This window comes from Bombus vancouverensis, chromosome 8 (assembly GCF_051014615.1).
Source record: "Bombus vancouverensis nearcticus chromosome 8, iyBomVanc1_principal, whole genome shotgun sequence".
Taxonomy (NCBI): Eukaryota; Metazoa; Arthropoda; class Insecta; order Hymenoptera; family Apidae; genus Bombus; species Bombus vancouverensis.
The window spans coordinates 11,960,227-11,981,230 of NC_134918.1; the positions used below are offsets into that span (position 1 = coordinate 11,960,227).

General features: G+C 29.0%; 3 protein-coding genes across 12 annotated transcripts in view; 1 reads left to right on the top strand and 2 right to left on the bottom strand.

Annotated features, from left to right (window-relative positions):
* LOC117155929 (uncharacterized) overlaps positions 1-2,021 on the top strand; it is a 92,274-nt gene extending 90,253 nt beyond the window's left edge. For all 7 annotated transcript variants that reach the window (XM_076620481.1, XM_076620483.1, XM_076620501.1 and 4 more), the window contains one exon: positions 208-2,021. In XM_076620481.1, coding sequence (XP_076476596.1) covers positions 208-331 — 124 coding nt within the window. In that variant the 3' untranslated portion in view covers positions 332-2,021. The remainder of the gene's footprint in view (positions 1-207) is intronic.
* A 1,794-nt stretch (positions 2,022-3,815) lies between these two features.
* eIF1A (eukaryotic translation initiation factor 1A) lies at positions 3,816-6,060 on the bottom strand. Its single transcript, XM_033332445.2, has 5 exons — positions 5,902-6,060; positions 5,582-5,665; positions 5,122-5,358; positions 4,898-4,998; positions 3,816-4,794 (listed from the first exon to the last, which is right to left on the bottom strand). Exons 1-5 carry the CDS (start codon positions 5,915-5,917, stop codon positions 4,789-4,791), a joined length of 444 nt encoding a protein of 147 aa, XP_033188336.1. The 5' UTR covers positions 5,918-6,060; the 3' UTR covers positions 3,816-4,788.
* An 855-nt stretch (positions 6,061-6,915) lies between these two features.
* Positions 6,916-18,560, bottom strand: LOC117155904 (progestin and adipoQ receptor family member 3). 4 transcript variants are annotated; one of them, XM_076620513.1, is made up of 8 exons: positions 18,268-18,560; positions 15,286-15,454; positions 11,969-12,153; positions 11,412-11,568; positions 11,137-11,289; positions 10,367-10,646; positions 8,899-9,021; positions 6,916-8,264 (listed from the first exon to the last, which is right to left on the bottom strand). In XM_076620513.1, exons 2-8 carry the CDS (start codon positions 15,427-15,429, stop codon positions 8,110-8,112), a joined length of 1,197 nt encoding a protein of 398 aa, XP_076476628.1. In that variant the 5' UTR covers positions 15,430-15,454; positions 18,268-18,560; the 3' UTR covers positions 6,916-8,109. The 4 variants fall into 4 exon arrangements, 3 of the variants coding, with proteins under 3 accessions (XP_076476628.1, XP_033188284.1, XP_076476627.1); XM_033332393.2 differs by having other exon boundaries at positions 8,128-8,264; positions 8,854-9,021; positions 18,268-18,551; XR_013058922.1 differs by lacking the exon at positions 6,916-8,264 and adding an exon at positions 9,159-9,421 and having other exon boundaries at positions 8,881-9,021; positions 18,268-18,555.
* Between the last annotated feature and the right edge of the window lie 2,444 nt (positions 18,561-21,004).

Genomic DNA, 21,004 nt, shown 5'->3' on the forward strand with positions numbered 1-21,004 from the left:
TTGGTGAATTTATTAATACAAGATTCGAAATAAAATAGAATAGAAGTAAAACTCATTATTTGAGTTTAAACATTTTTATTCGTTGTTACATAACTTAAATTAGTTTAATGTCTATAATTGAATAAGCTTAATATATCTTTCATTTATCATGTCATTAGTTTGACTTTGTGTTTAAGATAAACAATGCTAAAATTTACTCCTTTGCAGAATAACGAGAACCGTACACGTAATCACAACGACCAGCGGAACCGCCAGTGGTCCAGACGAATTGCGAGAGTCCATGCAGAAGATCGTCGATCGATTCATGATGGAAGAAAGGCGAGAACAGTGAAGCAACAAGGGTCTCGTGGGCGATTATTGGAACAAGAAGAAATTCCTTGTCATCTGCTAATCGTGCATAATAAAACACGAAAAAAATCAATTATAAAAAAAAGCAAATTCTCTAGCACTAATCGAAGGAAGCACCTGTCTTGTCTGATTTAACGTATCCTCGAACGTTAAACGAGACAATTCTATAAATAAAATAAAAATAAAATCAAAAAATGAAGAGTATCTATCTATCGATATAGATCCTGTTCGCGTCTATATCAAATAATATAGCGAATTATTCTATCGGTGCTTGGTGAAAACACATGAAAAATATGCACGACAATTTACTCTCACACTCATGGCCTATGCTTCGGATTTGCTTGCCTTTCGGTTGCATTAAGTTGCCTTATATATTTACGTTTAATCTTGCGATTAAATAACGTATGTCGTCGCTAGTCCGACTAGCTGACTTCGCTAGTCTTCACTAAGCCAACCCGTCCATGTACAACGCCTTTCTCGTGTTGTTCAAAGCGAAAAAACAAACAGAAAGAGAAAACTAACGAAGGAGCAAACGCTTACAGGAACAATATGGACAAAAGCAATCAAAGAGAAAAAAAAAGAAAGATGAAATCGTAAAAGAAAATATTCGTCTGAGATGCAGGCCCGACCAAACATTACGGCGATATATATTTGATAGACACTTTTGAAATATGGAACAGATACGCGAGATGGAATCGAAAAAGAGCAGATGTTCGGTGACTTTACATAACTCGCCACTTGGCAGTTCGTTTTAGCTTTAGGATGATTGTGTATCTATCCGCGCAATATACCGCTTGATAGGTCAGCAACACTCGTGTCACGTTTTTTGATGATGAACTGCACACATACACACACATACACAGATTCTAAAAGAAGAAACAAATTCTTGTTGTTATTCGAATCATTGGAAATTTGGACAAGGTGCAAAATAGGGGAACTTGTTTGGGAAAGTGCGAACTATGTCCGTCTATCTACCGATTTGAATAGCTACAAGAAATAAATGTTTTCGTGGATCATAATACAATGTAAATTTAACTTATTTAAAAGAATATTTCCTAACAATTTTTAATTGTATATATGATAATTTCTTAGCGTAACTTATATAAATGTACTATTATACGATTGTAATAATTGCAAGATTAAAACATGAATATTTTATTTATATAGCGGAATCATTGGACAAATGTTACATGCATAAATCTCGAGATTCGAGGGAATGTTAATCGACGATCTATTCTTCGTATCGCGATCGTGTAAATTATTAAAATTATTATAAAAGAAAAAAGAGAAACGAAAGAGGAGGCAAATGGCATGATGACTATAGAGAAAAATGTGTTGTTTAAACTCTTACGACTCGAAACACGTCTTAATATTTAAGCAGCGTTAGCTTTCAATGTATAACACAGTTTTAAAAGGCACAGAAAGGAATCGTATATAGTATGTATTTAAAAGAAAAAATATATATATACATATATACATAAATATACATACTTTAAATAAGCTATTCTATTAATGTATAATATATTGAGAAGATATAATTATGCATCTGAAGTTTATAAATTATTATCTATAATGACTGTTATTCTATGTTTAATAGACTTGCCTAGAGCCTATTTGACCTAAGGACCAAAGGCACAATCACACACGCATCAAAATAAAACATTATGCTCCTATGTACTGTCGTAACATTTATTATATAATTCATTACGGACGTTGCGATACTGGCATTTAAATATTCTGACTGTTACGATACATTATTTGTATTACAAAACAAAAAACTATTTTCCCTTTTACACGAGACGCAAGAAACCAATGTAACACGACGAACTATTATTGCAGTCCATTGACGACAGAATCTTTTTATTCACTGTCATTTTTCTGCAGTATATCAGTACATTTTTTACTAATAACTACTATCTATACTCTATTGAGTACGTTGATAAAAAATATGCAAATACAGTGTCGACCACGTAACTTCACTGGCTAGTTTATGCTTTTTAGTCCTGTTTTTTCTACTTAAAATACAAATAAATCAGATTTACTTGTTTACATATAACGAATTTCGTATAAGTCTGTATCTATAATTTGTCGAATATTGTACGTACAAATTCTATTTCTATTTTATTTCACTTTATTAAAAAAGATTGGTTTAATTAAACACAAATGTCAATATAATATATACATATAATTCTAATGATATATATTTATTAAACATAATATATGCTTATAAGGCAATAATTAAATTCTTAATTCTTAATTGAGAAAAAGTTCAAATTATTTATTCTATATGCTACTTATTTGTCTACAGTATGCAGGTATAATGTATGTATCTTCATAAACTATAAAATCATAATTATAAATCTTTCTCATAAATATTTTCTATAAGCCAGTAATGTTACGCTATAAAAAATACGTACACATTTTGTAATTGCCTAAGCTTATCACCCACTACATACATTCTTAAATCAAGAACATGGTAGAACAAACCTATTTCATTCCTCAATCCGAACAACTTTAATACGAAGTTATATACGAAATTAAATGTCTGAAACGTTAATTCGTTTGTTTAATTCTAATTTTTACTAATAGTACTTCAGTGAAATGTTGTAACTAATTCTTCTAACGAAATGTACAGGACGATCATAGAACTTGATTTAAATTTATAAGGTAAACGTTGGCACTCTGACTAAAGTTTATAATAGAGTCGTTTTAATATCTTATGATTGTTCTGTTACTGCGATTTCGCGTAAAAACAATTATCAACGTAGATAAAATATGTAGAGATTTGACGTCCTCCCATACCTGCGTTCAAATAAAAATGTATTTAACATTCAGTATCGCATCAGTGCGCTTCTAGCTCTGACGTAATTTTGTATATTTCTTGGTTTTGGTTTTATGAATAACGCGTATACACTATGCGGCTACTCTAATTTTCCTCCGCTTTACTCCTACGTAACTAATACAATGTTATATTAAAATTATAAAGCCATTGTACACACGTACGATATCAAAAAGTAACAGAAATGGAGAAAAGGTATGATTTTATCATATACTATTGTGTGATAGAGTTATCAACGACAATGTAATAAATAAACTGTTGCATCACAATTCTTGATGTACTTGTAACAAAAAAGGATGATACATCAAGAATATGAAATTATACCCAACCCTACTTATTATACTTTAGTAATTTTTGTTGTATATCATGATAAATTTTTAAACATGCAAAAGTCAGAAAGTACGTGGAGAAGACATTATTGAAATTTCATTGATACTTAAGCATGAAACAATATTAGCTACTCAATATTTATGGTATATGGGAATAATTTATTAAATTCCTACTAAATTCTTATTAAATAAGTAAACTTTCATTTCGTATTAACTTTTTGAGGAGAACTGTAATCTTTACATAAATAACTCTTTTTACAGTTAAATGGACTTGAAGGAATTGAATGAATATAGGAAACTTAGTATTTTATATATTTTTATTCGTTGTTAACAGTTGACATTAATTTCATCTAATACATGTTCATGGAATTAATGTTTTATACAGCAGTTAACATGATTTGACTGTATTGACAATTTTTTAATACAAAGTACAGAAGAATGAAATAATATTTGTAAAAAATCTCATATAACGAATAATTTGTTTCTTGAAATAAATATGTGTAATTCTCAGATATGCAGTTCACCTTTTATGGAAATTAGTTTCATCTATGAAAACATTTGAATTCAATATTACATTATTCAAATATTACACTGACCTATTCGAAAATACAATCGCATAATTACATTTTTTGGAAAATTGTACATGTTATGTAACAAATGAGTCAATGAAACGCTTTGATACATATAGAAGTATAATTGCAGTGATGTATGGTGCTCACTACTTCCCCTGTTCAAAATTGCAATGACAGTGCATGTATGTCACTTTATTTAGTTATTAACGAAGAAATATACAAAAGAAATTTACTACAAGAACAATGTACTGATATTATACATAAATACATAACTATTTGTATTCGCAGCTCAATTTGGGCAAACAGCACACTTAAAAGCTTACTCTCTCTAACATTGAACTTTATTCAATGCACATTTTTAGGTTAATTTTAAAAAATTGACATATTTGATACCCATTCAACATGGGATATTATCCCTACCTAAAATCATATGAAAGTAAAAGACAGGCTATATAGTGAATACCATATGTCTAATGACACTTACGAATCCTGAAAATTCAGGATTTCACAATTTTAGATTGCAACACAATATTACATGGACAAGTGAAAATTTATTTATAGATACAAGAAATTGACTACTTATTCCAAAAAAATTTTAATTATCTTAATTGCTCAACAAATAATAGTATCTTGTGAAACAAATAGGTATCTTCATGCACTCTTGTACCATACCTTTCAAATATAGTTATATTGAAGGTTATCAGATCTATAAAGCCAAAAATATTTTACTTACAAATAGAATTAAAATTATACAACAAGAAACATATAATTATATTTTGTAAATGTTATTGAAGATATTAGATACTTACAGTGTCAACATCATCTTCATCATCATCGCTAATTTCATCACCAAATTCAATATCTTCATCAAAACCATCTTCCACAAAGGTGACAGTATCGTTGATACGCACTGTAAAAATATCAAAAACAAAGGTAGAACATGATTTTTAAGTAAATTTCACGAATTTAGCTTATATACTTTCACAGTTTGAACATACATTCATATTTCGAGTATTTTATAGTGATTACTTACCAGTTTCAGGGAATTCACCATAAGTTTTCAAATTCCTTGCTTCATCTGATGTGTATTTTAATATGACATCTGCTTTTGCATCCTGATAATCTCGCAGGCCAATTAATATTATATCTCCTTGATTTATCCATACCTTTTTCCGCAATTTTCCACGAATGTGACACAATCGTTTTACTCCATCAAAGCACATTGCTTCTAACCTCCCATTGCCAAGCATTTTTGTGACTTGTGCGTATTCTACATGAAGCAGTAATATAAAAATTTAGTTGTTCAAAATATGTTTCCTAATTATATGGACTAAACATTTTTTTAAAGTTATAAAACTATTTTATCAATTTAAAATATTGTCTACTTAATATTATTAACATATGGTATCATTTTGAAAAAAATAAACCCAATTCAAAGGATTTAAATAATAAAACACAGATATATATCATAATGTCATTTCTAAGATTTTTACCTTGACCATCTTCTTTAAAAACCAATTCTCTTTTTTCTGTTTCATTTTCATTTTTACCTCTTCTCCTATTTTTACCTCCCTTTCCTAAAAAAAAATAAGTTTAAAAATTATTATTCCGATTATTTCTCGTAAATTTTGCAAAAAAAAATATTCAACCTCTGTCTATCAACGATATATTCAACGATTCTAAAGAAATACTTGACATTAACAGGTTAGAAGAAACTAACCACATTGTACAGAAAGTCCACGACCTTCTGCACATAATTCTATACAAGTTTTACAAAGGAAAAAAATACAAAGAAACACAATTATTTACGTACCCTTATTTTTCGGCATGTTGATTTGTTAAAAGATGCGTATTTGATAAATATATGAGAAATTCGTACACTACGACCGAGCAAGACAGTCAATACAATGAAAATGAGTCTTGCTCCACTAAACACCTCATGGGAAGACGAAGACTACTCAAAAGTGTCAAGTACACGAAACTCAAAACTATTTTCTTGCACTAATTCTTTAAGTGAGTTAATTTTCCGTTATAAAAATTACTTCAAAAATTTGTAAAATACATGATTATACCATTAAGTCCGAAGTTTGTCAAAATTTAGATACAGATTTGACTAATTGTCGGTGATAAGTACAAAGGAAAATATTTAATCACTTTCTAGTGAGAATATAGGGAATGTAGCTTTCTTAAGCTTGGTAACATATCTGTACATATAGGAATATATATTTCGACATCCATGATATAGAATCCAGACGTACATATTTTATGAATTTCGATCGTGATTTCGACATTCATGAAAGTGAAATGCCTGTAGAAATAATCCTCGACCTATATACTAGAAATAACGAATATAATCTTTATAACTTTCTTAATATATTAAATATTTTATTTTTTTGCTACTTTTTTTGTCATTTTTTATAATTTTATGCAACTGATTTCAATATATTATATGATAAATTAAAAACAAATAAGTCCTTTATTACATTTTATATATGTACATAATGAATTTGTTTCCAATACAAATTACATTTTGTTCTTTAGTTTCCTTGCATTAAAATATATTATGAAAATTAAAATTTATTTGAAGAAGTTATTTTATAATTTAATAAATGATATAATCATCATTTTACTGTTGCAAATACGTAGTAAATAATTTGGAAAAGTACAATAATATTGCAACAATATTATAGATATTTTTTTATGGCTTAGATAATAATTGTTATAAAAAAATTTTTACTTGATATACTTTAATATAATTTATTGTTATATTACATTAAAAAGTTAATTATTTATTGAAATTAGTAAAAAATAAATAAAAACAATATAATTTTAGGCAACGATTTTATTTAACAGTTGGAAGTAATAACATTCTATTACAATTATATTTTGTTAGAATACGTAATTCTTACTTCAGATAAAATCATATAAAAAATTGATAAAAGTGTAATTATTTAAACTACTTTGTTTACAGATACAGAATGGACATTCGTAATTTTTTTTGATATGTATTGTACCGTGCAAGATATTGAAACAAATATTGCAAATAGTTATGCAAAATAACACTTTTCACAGCTATTTTAAGTGAAGACAAAGTCTATAGCTGACATTAATCGCATAAATATTTAATCCAGGTATTTTGTATAATTTAATATGTAATGTTTAACTAAATATATTGATTCATTTTTAGTGGTCATAATATTATAACTGAGAATTACAATTATTGAATCAGTTAATAAAAAATCTAAGCTAATGAAAAATATATTATTATTGCCATTATAGAAGTAACAAGGTATAATTTTTTATGATGTTTGAAAACAGAATATAAATAATTTTTATATAATAATCAAGTATCTTTTATATAGCAAAACGTTCAAATTTATGACTAAATTTTTCTTATTTTCTTTTTTGTAGAAAACTTTCGCATTTATCTCATTTACAACTCTTTATTTACAAGTTTTCAGGCACTGTTCAAATTAATGTGTATACTTTACTATATTACTTTTACCTTACTATCACACAATGCAATTTTTACAAATGTTATTTAATAACATACAACTGCAGAAGTAGTTCTTTCAATTTCTTCACGTTCTTCCAATGTTATTATTTTATTAAATAATAAATATCTGTTGCGTCAATTATGTACAAACTTAGAAACTTTTGCCACCTGCGGATAAATTTCCAATTGCAATTACAAAATACTTTTCGTCATTGCGTCTTTATGAGTTACATATTATTAATAATAATCAATTAATACTTGCAACCTTGCTTTTTATTGTAAATTATAATTATTGCAATAAAAGCATTGCGCAAGCTTGTTTCTCACATGGGAATAAAATAAATGTCTAAGAAAGATGTCTGTTATAAAAATTGAAATAATAAAAAGAAATTGCAGTACGTCTATTTAAAATTTATAAATATAACATAAATAAAAATGACTAACATTAGAACGTTTCAGATACTTTGAAAGGACCCGTATTAACGTTGTTTTAACTAAATTCTACAGATTTCACGCACTGTAACATCAGAACACCTGTCGATGAAGGTATGCTTGCAATGGATTCACGATTACGCAAGTTGTCTTTCTCTCAATAGCGTAAAACGGTAGTTTGTTGTAATATTCTGACGACCAAACATTGAATTCCATAGCGCAAGCACATTCCATGATAAAACCATGGCCTGAAATAATTACGTATACATGTTACGTCATTATTACAATTCACAATCGTATAAATGTGGTTAAATAAAACAAGGAAAAGAAGCAATCAGCTTGAAACTTAAAAATTGCAAATGAAGGCTACCAGAAAAGAAACCTGATAAGTCATGCGTTTTGTCCATTATAAAGAAGTGATATTAACATTCGATACAATGTCGCCCAATTCTATATTATCTAAATCGTTTTTTTCATTCGATTTGGTTATAAAACACGAGCTCTTACCATCTCTCTATTCTTGAGTATTTTAAAAATATTGATTGCCACAACATTAGTTACTCTACTGGTTGTATATAAAAATTGTTGGATTTAGTATTAAAAGACAATATATTTTTGCACGACGTAGTTTTTGAACTAAACATACTTTTTTGAAAACAAAAAAGTTAAAAAAATATAGACTTATCATGTATCTTCCATGTGATCTTTAAAAGTAGTTAATTTTTTGGAAAATATATAACAAGTTTAAGATTATATTTGTAAAATATAGAATTATAGCTTAAGTAACAATTTTTTTTTAATTGGTTATCATTCTTATATGAAATATGTATTTTATACCTGAATGATCGTCAGTGTCTGTCTGTCATAATAATCTTATATTACTTGGACAGCCGTGGTTCATTCTGTATTCCACGTAGAGCATTCCAGTATTGTGCCAATAATAAAGAGCCAATACAACCAATGCATGCCACCACTGATGAGACGAACCAATATAATCTACCCACCCTTCAACAAAATAAAACACTAATAATATATCAATCACGCAACAATAATAATAAATTTCGCTATTTATACACGTATCGTTTTATATTCAATTATATCTGTGAAAGCTTCTTTTGTGTCCAACAGAAAGAAATACGTACAAATGCTAGTCATATAATGGTTCGCGAAAATTGTAGTAGCAGTATTTGTTGCACCATCCGTACATTGTTCAATATTTTTGGATATAATACATAATATAGTCCTATAATATTCCAGCAGGTACATTGATACACGAAAGTATTTGAATATTTATAGAAACATTTCCTCAATATACTATGTATGTTATATGAGATATTTTGAAAATTCCACTAGTATTGTAATGAAACATAACTATATGATTATATTAGAAAATTTAGAAACGAATCTGAAAATGTATATAAGAATTAGGATATATTTATAGCAAGCATACACTTCAAAAAGATCATTAAAGTATTTGAATAGTCACTTACTGATTATTAGTAAACCAGAATATTTAATGAGATTATATTTAATGTTAATTATATATTTAGTACCACTACTCATGCTGAATGCAATATGTTTGCAATAAATTGTGTGCTAACTTCTATATAGATTTTCGGATTAGTTTTCAATATAATTACGATAATCATGTCTCGTTACACCGCTAATGAAGTTTGGAAAATTTCATATAACAAACCTAATATATTCATACAAATTTCACTCTAGGTATTTTGACACCTATTGCTTACATTTATTCAAAACTTTAACACATTTTATTTTAATTAGTATTTTATATTATCAGATATATATATATATGATGTGAGAATGAAATAATAATTTTATAATAAAGTAATTTGAAAGTAAAAGCACTGCAAGGCATTCGATTCGTATTAAACATTAGCAACTGCTGCATGTAGTAGCATGTACTTAAGGTTTATGATCGGCAGTGTATGTAATGAAAATAAAATTATAGATTGGATAGGAAATATACTCCATATCATGTTTATTCAATTTAACGCTCTCCATTTTAAATTATCGGTCGATTGACGTCAGATAAATTGTATTAAATATTCATACGATCCAACTTCATAACGTTACTAGCAAAATCTGAATTTCGGATTTTTGTTAATTATGTTATATTTTATTGATTGAATACCTAATAAAACAATGGTTAATTAAAGTTAGTGAAATAATCTATATTATTAAAAACAAAGTTATAATGTTACATAACTTAAGGCGGATCTTTTATTATAAGTATCTCATTTTTTTATGAGAAGTTCTTTATAACAAAAAATTAGGCATCTAATTTAATTTCAGTATTTTGATTAGAAAATAAAAAATGACTGATTACCTGGACAAAATCGTTCCGGGATTTTGCTTAAATAAATAACGAACGCTACACCGCTAATAACATACATTCCTAGCACCCTTGGAAGCAACATTCTAACGATCGGGTTGTCCATGCCACCCATAGCAATACTCCAATGCAGCGTTGGCAGCACTCCATAAGCTGCCCAAGCGACAAAAACGACTAGCTTGACATTTCCATTGACATTCAATTTTGGTATTTGCAGAATCATTGCAAATATAAAAATTGCCAACACCGTTATCAAATAAAATCTCTGCAACTCCTGCATGAAATAATAAATATTTACGACTGTTTAGTAATTATAAATAATTTCTTCTGCACGAAAGAAACCTTTATTTTTTAATTTAATTTGTATTTTAATATTAACAAATTCTAGTATAAATGTTATACGAGGATGTTTAATTAAATAAAAATAGCCATTATGTTTATTTAATGACATTCTTAGTACTTTGATTATTATTTTTACTTTATACGTGTTTGCTTTGTTTGGATAGTATATCGAATAATATTTTCTTTCGTTCAAAGAAAATTTTACTTTCACCGGTTCTTATAAATAATCGATAATACACGTAGCACGAAACTTCTTAAACACAAGTCAGTTATATCGATTACCTTATCGATCGTCTAAGTAGGGAAAAAGTTAACGTGCGCAATATTTGATTAAAATCTAGATTTGAATTTAAACTTTTAAATACTACCTTTGACGATACATAATTTAGAAGTTGTATGATAATTGATAATAGTTTATTTACCTTGTGACACCAAAAAGCGTAGTAAACTCCAGACATATATATGGATAAAAGACTCAAAGCAATGCCAAATAGGTCAAATGATAGAAAACACCAATAATCTTTTTCACTTCGGCAGGAAAACGTGTGGTACACCGAAGATAATATCATACACGCCTGAAACAATTTATTTTGTACTCTTTCTTAACTTGTCATATGTTAAACAATTTATTTTTGTAAATTTGTAATAGTGAATACTCGAATTGTTACGATTGAAAAAGACATTTTCTGAATATTACCTGGAAACAGATCAGTAGAAGTGCTACTATCACTTTGTCACCAAAGGGTGCGTGAATATTTAGTAGACAAAGATCGTACAGAGTCAGACCGAAAAATAACATCCATCCGAATATGTGACTCCATATGTTTACTGTTTCATTTGTCCACCAGAATATACTGAAATAAATATTCCCCTTTTCGAAATTGTTTTTGTGCATTCAAGACATAAGTAATGATTTATTTTTTATTTACAACACGGATTAACTGTAGATTAAAATTATCAAACGAATATTATAAGCGATCATTAGAAAAAGACTTTTATTATTGGAAAAGATTTAGAAATCCTTTCAAATTATTTATTATGTATTCTTATACAATGTGTAATTCGAGTTCTTAACCTTTCGTATTACATATATACCTACAAATAATAGCTACATATCATTTAAAAAATGTAAGTACGACTGAACGTGAGATTTTGTGGAAAATATGTATGGTTCTCTTGTATTATCGGAAGTGTTTCTAACGTTTGATACGTATCGAGAAATCATATTGATATCGAGTAATGTTAAGTACGAACCTCTCGATACATAATTTTGTTGTAAGATATCCTCGATATCCGTGACGAATATAAGGATTATGTTGAAGATATTCAGGAGCTTCTTCATAATTAAGAAGACGTCTCATTTTCTCTTCATCGTCAAGCGTAATCTTTTTATCTTTTATAGGTGACTCGTCCACCTTTCTGGAAAGCCTACGGTATACCTGAAAGGAATTACAACTACATCTAAGTACTTCTATTAACAATTGTATTTGTGTTGGAATATTTTTTCACAAGAACTTTACAAAACAAGGTTTTTTTATTAGTAATGTTAAAAGATCTTGTTCTTTTAGATACTCTTATTTTTAAATATTAAGTTAGGCTAACTAAACTGTGGACGATGAAAGTAGTATTGAAAGTATTGTAGCTTTTTAATTGAATAATTAATTCGGTGAAATGGTGAAAAATTCTAAAGAGTATTCAGAGCAAAATGTACCCAACATTTTTCAATCTTAAAAAAAATAATTTCGATCTTAGAAAATGTTATATCATGTATTATACTTGTATATTTTATACTTTACGCAATGCTAATTAATAATAGTAATGAGATTATAGTATTTTAATTAAGAGTGAGTTATTCCTGTCAACTTAACACTTCGCTAGTTTGTAACGATAATAAATTCATTAGTTATATCTTTTCTTCTATATCAACAGAATATTATGTAACGTCGGTACTGTAGATGGGGGTTTTTACAATAGATAGATCTATGTAAACTAATAAGAAGGAATGCACATTGACATAAATATAAGTATATACGTGGCGTCAATATGGATGTAAATATTTATATGTACATGAAAATATATATATATATATATACGATTTGTAATAATCCTAACTTTGTTAAGACCAAACTAGAGTGAAAGTTTATCACTGGACTTAGGTAATACTTTACATAATTTTGTAGATAAAATGTGTGTAATGTTTAGATTTATTATTATTTCCAGGTTACATCAGGGTAGTAAAAAATTCTACGTTATATTGGTTTATGACCTATAGCTGTAATTTACGATAAAGCTTTTTGTATGATCATATAATAATGAAAACACGTTCTATAAGAATCGACAAATATTTACATTTATAAACAAATACTACGTTGTAAACACATTATAAATAAACAGAAGATATTTTTATGCCTCTGAAATTCGTAGCGAACTGGAATAACACTAATATATACATTGTGCAATCAGTATCTGTTATTTCGTTATTAAATACACTTTAATCTGAATCATTTTTATTATATAACTTAGTAGACTAAAAACTAGTTAAAAAGAGCCATGTTACATTAAATATTTACATTATATCTAAGCAAAATATCAAATGTTTACATCATATCCGTGACGAAGACACGAGATAATTCATTGATAAATGTTTGTCTTTGTGTATCATCAGTAGCTGATTTAACCAGATCGTTCGGTGATTTATGAATATCCGATTTAACCAACATAAAAATGCAGACGAATGACAGAATTTCTTCTATAATATAGAAATTTCTAATAATTCATTTATAATATTTGCATTCGCGCATCATTAACAGTTAATTCAATTCAGATAGTTTATACAATTTAAACAGAATGAAAAGGCAATTGAATGTCACAATTTCTTTTACAACTTACAAATTTAATTAGATGAGTTTCTCTGCGAATTATTTGCGTTTCTTTGTAAACGTGATAGTTTTCATTGCAATTAAGCATATCACGCACAATAGATCATAGGCAATCTCAGAATATAAGAGCAAAAATTTGGTCGCTATCTTGAGATACGAAAGCTGTAAAGTAGTAAAGTAGGCCACAACGGGACTTGCCTTTCATCTCAGTGTGTCAAGTTTATACTACGGGCTTTCTTCTCTATCTTTCCTGTATCTTTCACTAGCGAAATCGATTTTTCACTTCGGCATAGCAGCTCTAGTACTACTTGGTACCAGCCTTGCTATTTTCTTCATCCGCAGCTAGTGTAGTTATGTATGTATTATGTCTGTTTACCATGATGATTGCAACGTGTCGCGAAACTTTCAAACAATCTTAAGCCTTCACTATAATAAACATATTAATAAACGTAAAAAAAAAACACACAGTTCAAATCGCCAATATCCTGTGATCATTTCGTAATTAAGATATTTAAAAATCGATGTTTCTTTCATTTTTTCATGGTATTATTGATCTTCTAATTGCAATTGAAGCGAAAGCTCTTTCCGTGAAAACAAACACTTTCAGTCAAATTAATTACAGTAGATTTTTCATTGTTCGAACTCGTATTACCAGAACATGATTTCACAGTAAAAGAGATATAAGATCCATAAATATCTAAAGAAATATTATATACAGATATATCGTCTCACTTTCTACTGTTATTACTGATCTTTTCGTTTCTGCGATATAAAACAATCGCTAGACTGTGAACATTCATGCAATTTCATATTTTTATAAACGTAGACGGAAGAATTAAACCTAAACAAAGATTCGTTTAATTTATTAAATATTACCTAATGAACAATTATTTTCAACATATTATATATTTCTTCGTATAACGCGTATTCTGTACATTTTAAATTTTCCATGAAATTTCAATCGTCCGTTTTATTCCCAAACCCAGAATTTTTATTTTTCGATAACAATTTCAAGCAAAATTATGCAGAGAAAAAGTGTTAATACTGCCCGATGATTCGTTGTTTGTATTGGAAGTTCATCGTTAACCTTGATAGGTATGGAATCACGTTAAAGCAGAATCATACACGTCGGTGAACAACCTATATGCTCGGAAATGCATATCGACGTTTTGCAAAGCTGAAGGTTTTGTACGTCAAACAGAAATAGAGCATACCAGGCACAACACAATTGTAGAATACGCTACTGTGTGATCTAACAGTAATTACGGACCAGTCAAAGTGAAAGTTGTGGCTGGAATACGCGCGATGTTTTTTCGCAAAAAGTCTCGGCCATTTTCGTTTCATATGACTATTCTATTCTATTTCCGATAAACATAACTGACATTATACAAAATTTTTATCTTCATCTCACGTTAAACAACGTTCTGTACCAAGCTTCAACTTTTAAAACATATAATAATAGAACTCAAAACATGCAATTGCATCCTTTCGACTGATTATCTACTTAGTTGCAGAAGATTTTGCCAAGAAAGAAAAGATATCGTCTGTCGGTCTCTCAACTTTTTATTGTTTTAAATAACTCATTGTCGGAATCTACTATCTTATCTCGAAGAACGAAACATATATTTGCCATGAATAAATATAAATGATAAATAAATACGAGTAGTAATAATTATAATAACGTGCGCTTACCTCGCCGTTAATCAACTTCATCGTTTCTTGCGTGACATCTGTTTTTTGTTGCTTTTCATGGTTGTTATTGTGCAGTTCCTCATTGTTCGACTGCTTCTCGCTTTGGTCGCTTACCTCTTCCACGCCTGCTAATAATTTCATCATTGAACAAATTCGGCTATCTTCTAGTCTGTAAATAGAAAAGAAGATTAAGCGACAATTTTAACCAAACATGATGCATTGATACCGTAAAGTACATATGCTTTATTTTATAAAGCATGTTCGTGAATACAGTCAAATTACAAATTAAAACGTGCACGGCCGTGATGATATAGATTTGTTCGCGTTAGCCTTGACTTGAGTTAATAAGTTAGATTACTAGCAAATTTCAATAAGTTAATCTTTTCTTCGTTGTTAATGGCATAATTGTTAAAACGCAAATAATATAGCCTAATCTACTTCGTTTATCTTAAAACGAGAATTGACTACTTTCATAGCACTGGTTTATTTTTTAATTTATTCCGAAGGTTTATTATACGTTTGAAACATTTTTTAGCTGCTGTGAAGATTTCTAAATTAGTTAGAAAATTATCACTCTGACACGTTAGACACTCAAGAACGCTATTTAAGTCAATTAAGTTTCAAATATGTACATGATGCTTCACGTGCTGATAGGATGAATTACAAGCATATACACGTGTAATGCAAATATGTGGATATCATCATAAAACACTGAATACAAAATTATAGTATACTGAACCGGATTTCTCAACACGAATATACAATTGGAACGTATGGATAAAAAATCCAATTGGGTGGTGCAGTGTTAGATTTTCGTTAAGGAGTCATTCGAGGTACTTTTTAAGTCGAATAGAAGTGCCATCAAAATATAACGTTTATTTCATTATGCTCGTTAATGTATTCGTGTTTCATTGCATTCACTCGTGATTTTCAATGCTTCTTTATCAGTCACGATGATCCGTGTGGCTTTAATATCAACCATACGACACAGGAGGAAGGTTTCCAACTGGTCTCCAAGCGGTTTTGAAATCTTCATCGAACAAAATCTCGTGCACGCGATTATCCTTTTACACGCGAATTCTTTGCAAAAAATAAGATACTACAAAGCTGACACGAGATGTCAAGAAAAAAGATGTCATAAAAGTCCAAAGTTTTTAAGTTTTTAATTATCTGTACCTGCCACTACTACGGATATAGCTAGAAATTTGTGTCATCGAGAAGGAAGCTGTCAAACGCCAGATGGAAACAATGTAACAAGAAAATTACAAACCACGGTAAACGAGCTGCATTTTTTAATGTCTCATTTTTTGCCGAACCGTTCTCAATGAACACGTATATTATGCATGAAAGTGACCGCGATTCGACCGAATTTTTTTTCTCCGGCATAAATGCCGATTCTCTTAAATCGTAAACTTTCGAAACATGTTCGGTAAGGAATATCCGGGAAACTATGATTTACAATAGTCTGGTTATTTTGTGTGTTTACAAGACATCTGTTCACTCTCTCTTGCGTACCGAACAATCTTTCGTGTTTAATCTATGAGAAAGTTGAATGCGCCCTGTGGAACCTGTTAATAATGTCTATTCTGCGCTTCCGTTTTCAGATGAGTGCTATAGTTGGTAATTCTGTATTAAGATATTTTCTTGTATAGATTTTATTATATACCATACTCGTTATTTTATTTATTTTCTTTGTTTTTTTTTATTAATTTTCTTTATTTATCGTGAAATATATGTGTAAGTGACAATGAAAAAATGTCAATCTTCTTTCGTCCGTGTTATAATATCCGTTTGAAATACATTAGAGAGCGTGGAAATTAGTAAAATAAAGTTTAACGATATATTTATGAATTTAATATTATACGCAATAGTACTTCTTATTTTATTCGATTTAGGTAAACTTTTAGATTCTCTGTCTTTAGATTCTCAATATTTCAAATAGCTTGTTCTTCCTAACACACTTTCTCTCTATGAACTTTATATCGTATTGCCATATGATATGTTAATAAATAAATGATAGATTTAGTATGTCACACGAATAAAGTTAGATTTAGAAGTACAAAATATATATCTAAAATGGGTTTATCTAAAAGTTCTGGTATTTAAAAGTGGAATTTAAACGAACGGACATGTTAAAAGGTAGTTTCTCATTCAGCACTTAAACCGCTTAAACAAAAGTAGTCATCATGCATATTTAATTTCATGTTAGATACACGCATCAATATCCTCAAACATTATCTTCATACTTAAATAGAAACCAAAGTGTATAAGGAGCAAGAGGTCGAGTAGTCTTCCACTTAATTCAATTTTTAGTCCGCACAATTCATAATTAAAATTAATTATTAATTATCAAGAAATTAAGATTCTTGCATCGTAATCTTAATTTCGTTCATCTACATTGATAACAATCAACCAATCGCTACGTGTACGTATTCTAACCAAAACTAAAATATTTATTTATCGTTACTTTATAATGAACAACATATAAAAACGTTTTCATTAAAAGACAAAGAATATATCTACAAAGTTTGTGAGTGAAATATTTTATAAAAAAGACAAAATACACGTAATGATGATATTTATAATTTTTACCAATATTTCAAATATTCGTTTCGGTATTCATCACTTGTTAGCTCGAAAGTATAGTGCTCTTTGCAAAGCTGGCAACGAATACGACGACGACGTAGAAAATATGGCTCGTTTACGTTGTCACATTACGCTCGGTCATGTAACACAATGTAATTTGTTAGTGAAAACTCTCAGTGAAGAATCAGTCGTTGGATGAATGCGTGCGTTTGTTCGTAAACATAAAGCGTGTTCTCGACGAGTGAACGCGACACCGCAGCTCGAATATGTACGCTAATTGCAATACCAGCGTGATATATACCACTTTCAAATGATTTAAAACGTCTTCTCTTTGTTAAGCTCTGGCAATGATCGCGAACAACGTGTCTGACTATCGTTACTTTTAATGCTACGTACCACTTGGCTGCGGCTTGTCGTCTGATTGAGAAGCCCTCGCGATACGCGTTTATTGAGCGATCGCAATCAACGTTTTGAAAAGGTCGCGGCGGGTGCAGGAAGTCGGCCGATTGTCGATCTATCGGCACATTCTTCTCACAATCGTGTATCCACCAGCAGCGAAGTCACCTTATTCTCAACCTCGATCGCCGAGCGTGCCGAGAACAGCACTGACACTGAACAAACCGCACCGTAACCAGACGGTCCAAAGCGCCGCTCGATAGATCGAAACACGTTCTCGTACTACAGACTAGCGATGGACTCGAGTTTTTATATTTACTTCGTCTCTTCGTGCCAATCTTACTTTTCTGCTTACGCATACAGTAACACGCATGAACATTCGAATACCACGGTATTCGCAAGATTATTGTCCTATATATATATATATATATTTGTTTACAGCAACGTTGTTGAATTAATTGTTTTTTAATATATTAAAAAACTTATGGTAATTAGTAGAAACGTAAATTTTATTTATTTATTTTGCATATTAAACAATAAATTAAATAAGGTCAGAATTTAAATATACATATTTTAATTATACATATTTTAAGTATGTAGATTGTATAGTGTACACATATGTCTTATGTGTTTTATTATTTGATTTGATGTAAAATCAGATATTAATTAATATGACGTGTTTCATATATTTCATGTTAAATTTCGACGTTACTTGGTTTATCTCTTATGATGCAAAAAACTGTGCACAACAGATAAAATGTGTGTTTTTATTGGCTGGAATAAATGTTTTGATATATTAAAAAGAATTAAAATTAAAAGAATTAGAATTTAGCAATGCTGTTATAAACAAATATATGAATCCCAGATGCCAAAATATTGATAGGAGTCATTTTATGCTCAATTATATTATCATTGGTATTCTTGACAGTATACGTATTAGTATATACATGTATCTAACTCTGCTACGTTCTTTTCGTCATTTTCGTCTCAATTATACTTTTCTTATGAAAAAGAATATCTTCACAGTCTGGCCAAACTATGAAAAATGTCTCATGTGTATTTCCTCGTTTCAACTGTATGTTAAACGTCTTCTTGAAACATTACAAATTCTTTTTTTCACTAATATGAGAGCAAGATTGAAGTATAAAAATTCGAAGATCGTAGCAAAGTTACAGACAACATAGAAGAATATTTTAAACTATAACTGGTCTATATTTTGATTTTTTGGCTGTTGTGTCACTTGACGACTAAAAACGAAGTGTTAAATTGTAAAACCAACATTCTTAATTCAAATATATATTATTAAATCACTTCAATTTTCTTAAAATATTTCTGCCTTCCAATTGCTATTGTTTTATCGCTTGCATATATTTCAAAATTTTTGCGGATTTTATTGAAACATTTGTCTTTTTACATTTTTTACATAAAATTATTAAATTAAAATTACTAGTTGAGAGATATGTGTTATTGAACATTGCCGTGCTACGAATATTTTTGAAGGACATGTGCGTGAGAAAAACATTTTGAAAGAATAGAAACTGATTAGCAACAGGTGTAAATCTATTAACATTACACATACATATCTTAACAGAACACTTAGATATGAATATTATTGGATCAGGTATAAGTTCGTTTTCTCAAACTTTCTATTCTTCTTAATGTATGATCTAAGATAAAGAGTACATTCTCCATGCATCAAGAAGATACCTATTATATCGTTATTATAATGTAAATATTAAAATTCAGAGGTTTATTGACATAATTGATAAAATTTAAGACTTTGGAAAAATCAAAAAGATGTTTGTATTTCGGTGACTAAATAATGTGAGTAGGCGTTCCATAAATTCTTTATATATTATGATGCTAAAAGTAGAATTATAATAAATAAAAAGTATTATGCGTCACTAACGAATATACAAATACTAATACGGAAATTTTGATTATTAATCGATTTTTTATTTGCTGAAACTACTTATTACTAATTCATAAATCCACATTCTACGTGACTGAAGAAAAGATATGCATAGTATACATTGAAGTTATAGGATGATGTTTGATAACAGATTTATAAATTGTTTAAATTTTCATTCTTAAATTTTAACTGAGATGTATACATTTTGGCAATACATATACTGCACAATAAATATTATTTTTGCAATGATCATATATCTGCAAAATGTTTTTCGAAGCTTCTTTAAATATTTTCTATAAATATTCCAATGTATATTATGTAACTTTCGCGATAAAAACTAAATTTCTTCCGTTTCTTTCGAACTTTCAATTTCTATTGCATTCTATATTTTCAAAAATCATAACAGGAACAGCTTTCGATCGAATTAATTTTCAATAAGTAAAAATAAAATGAAATCAAATGTTTAAATTAGATCAAGTAAAAGAAGTGAATTCGCATTCGACTTATTTCGTTTATTAATGAACTGATATTATCGTTCGATATTATTAGTTCTATTATCTACATTATCAATAATTTAATTTTTAATCATTGTAACTGGCATTGTAGCTGGATTAATTTCAAAATTCTCCAAAACATTCGTACTGGGACATTAACTAGACTACTAACTCGAAAAAAGTGATTAAACATGATTTGAAATGGATGAATTTTAGCTGAATTCGTGTTTCTATCGAATTTTTTTTCAAAGAATCTTGTTGAACGGGCGAAGTTATTCTTATCTCTATCATTAACTACATTGCTTTAGCAGGTTTCTGCTAACACTGCGGT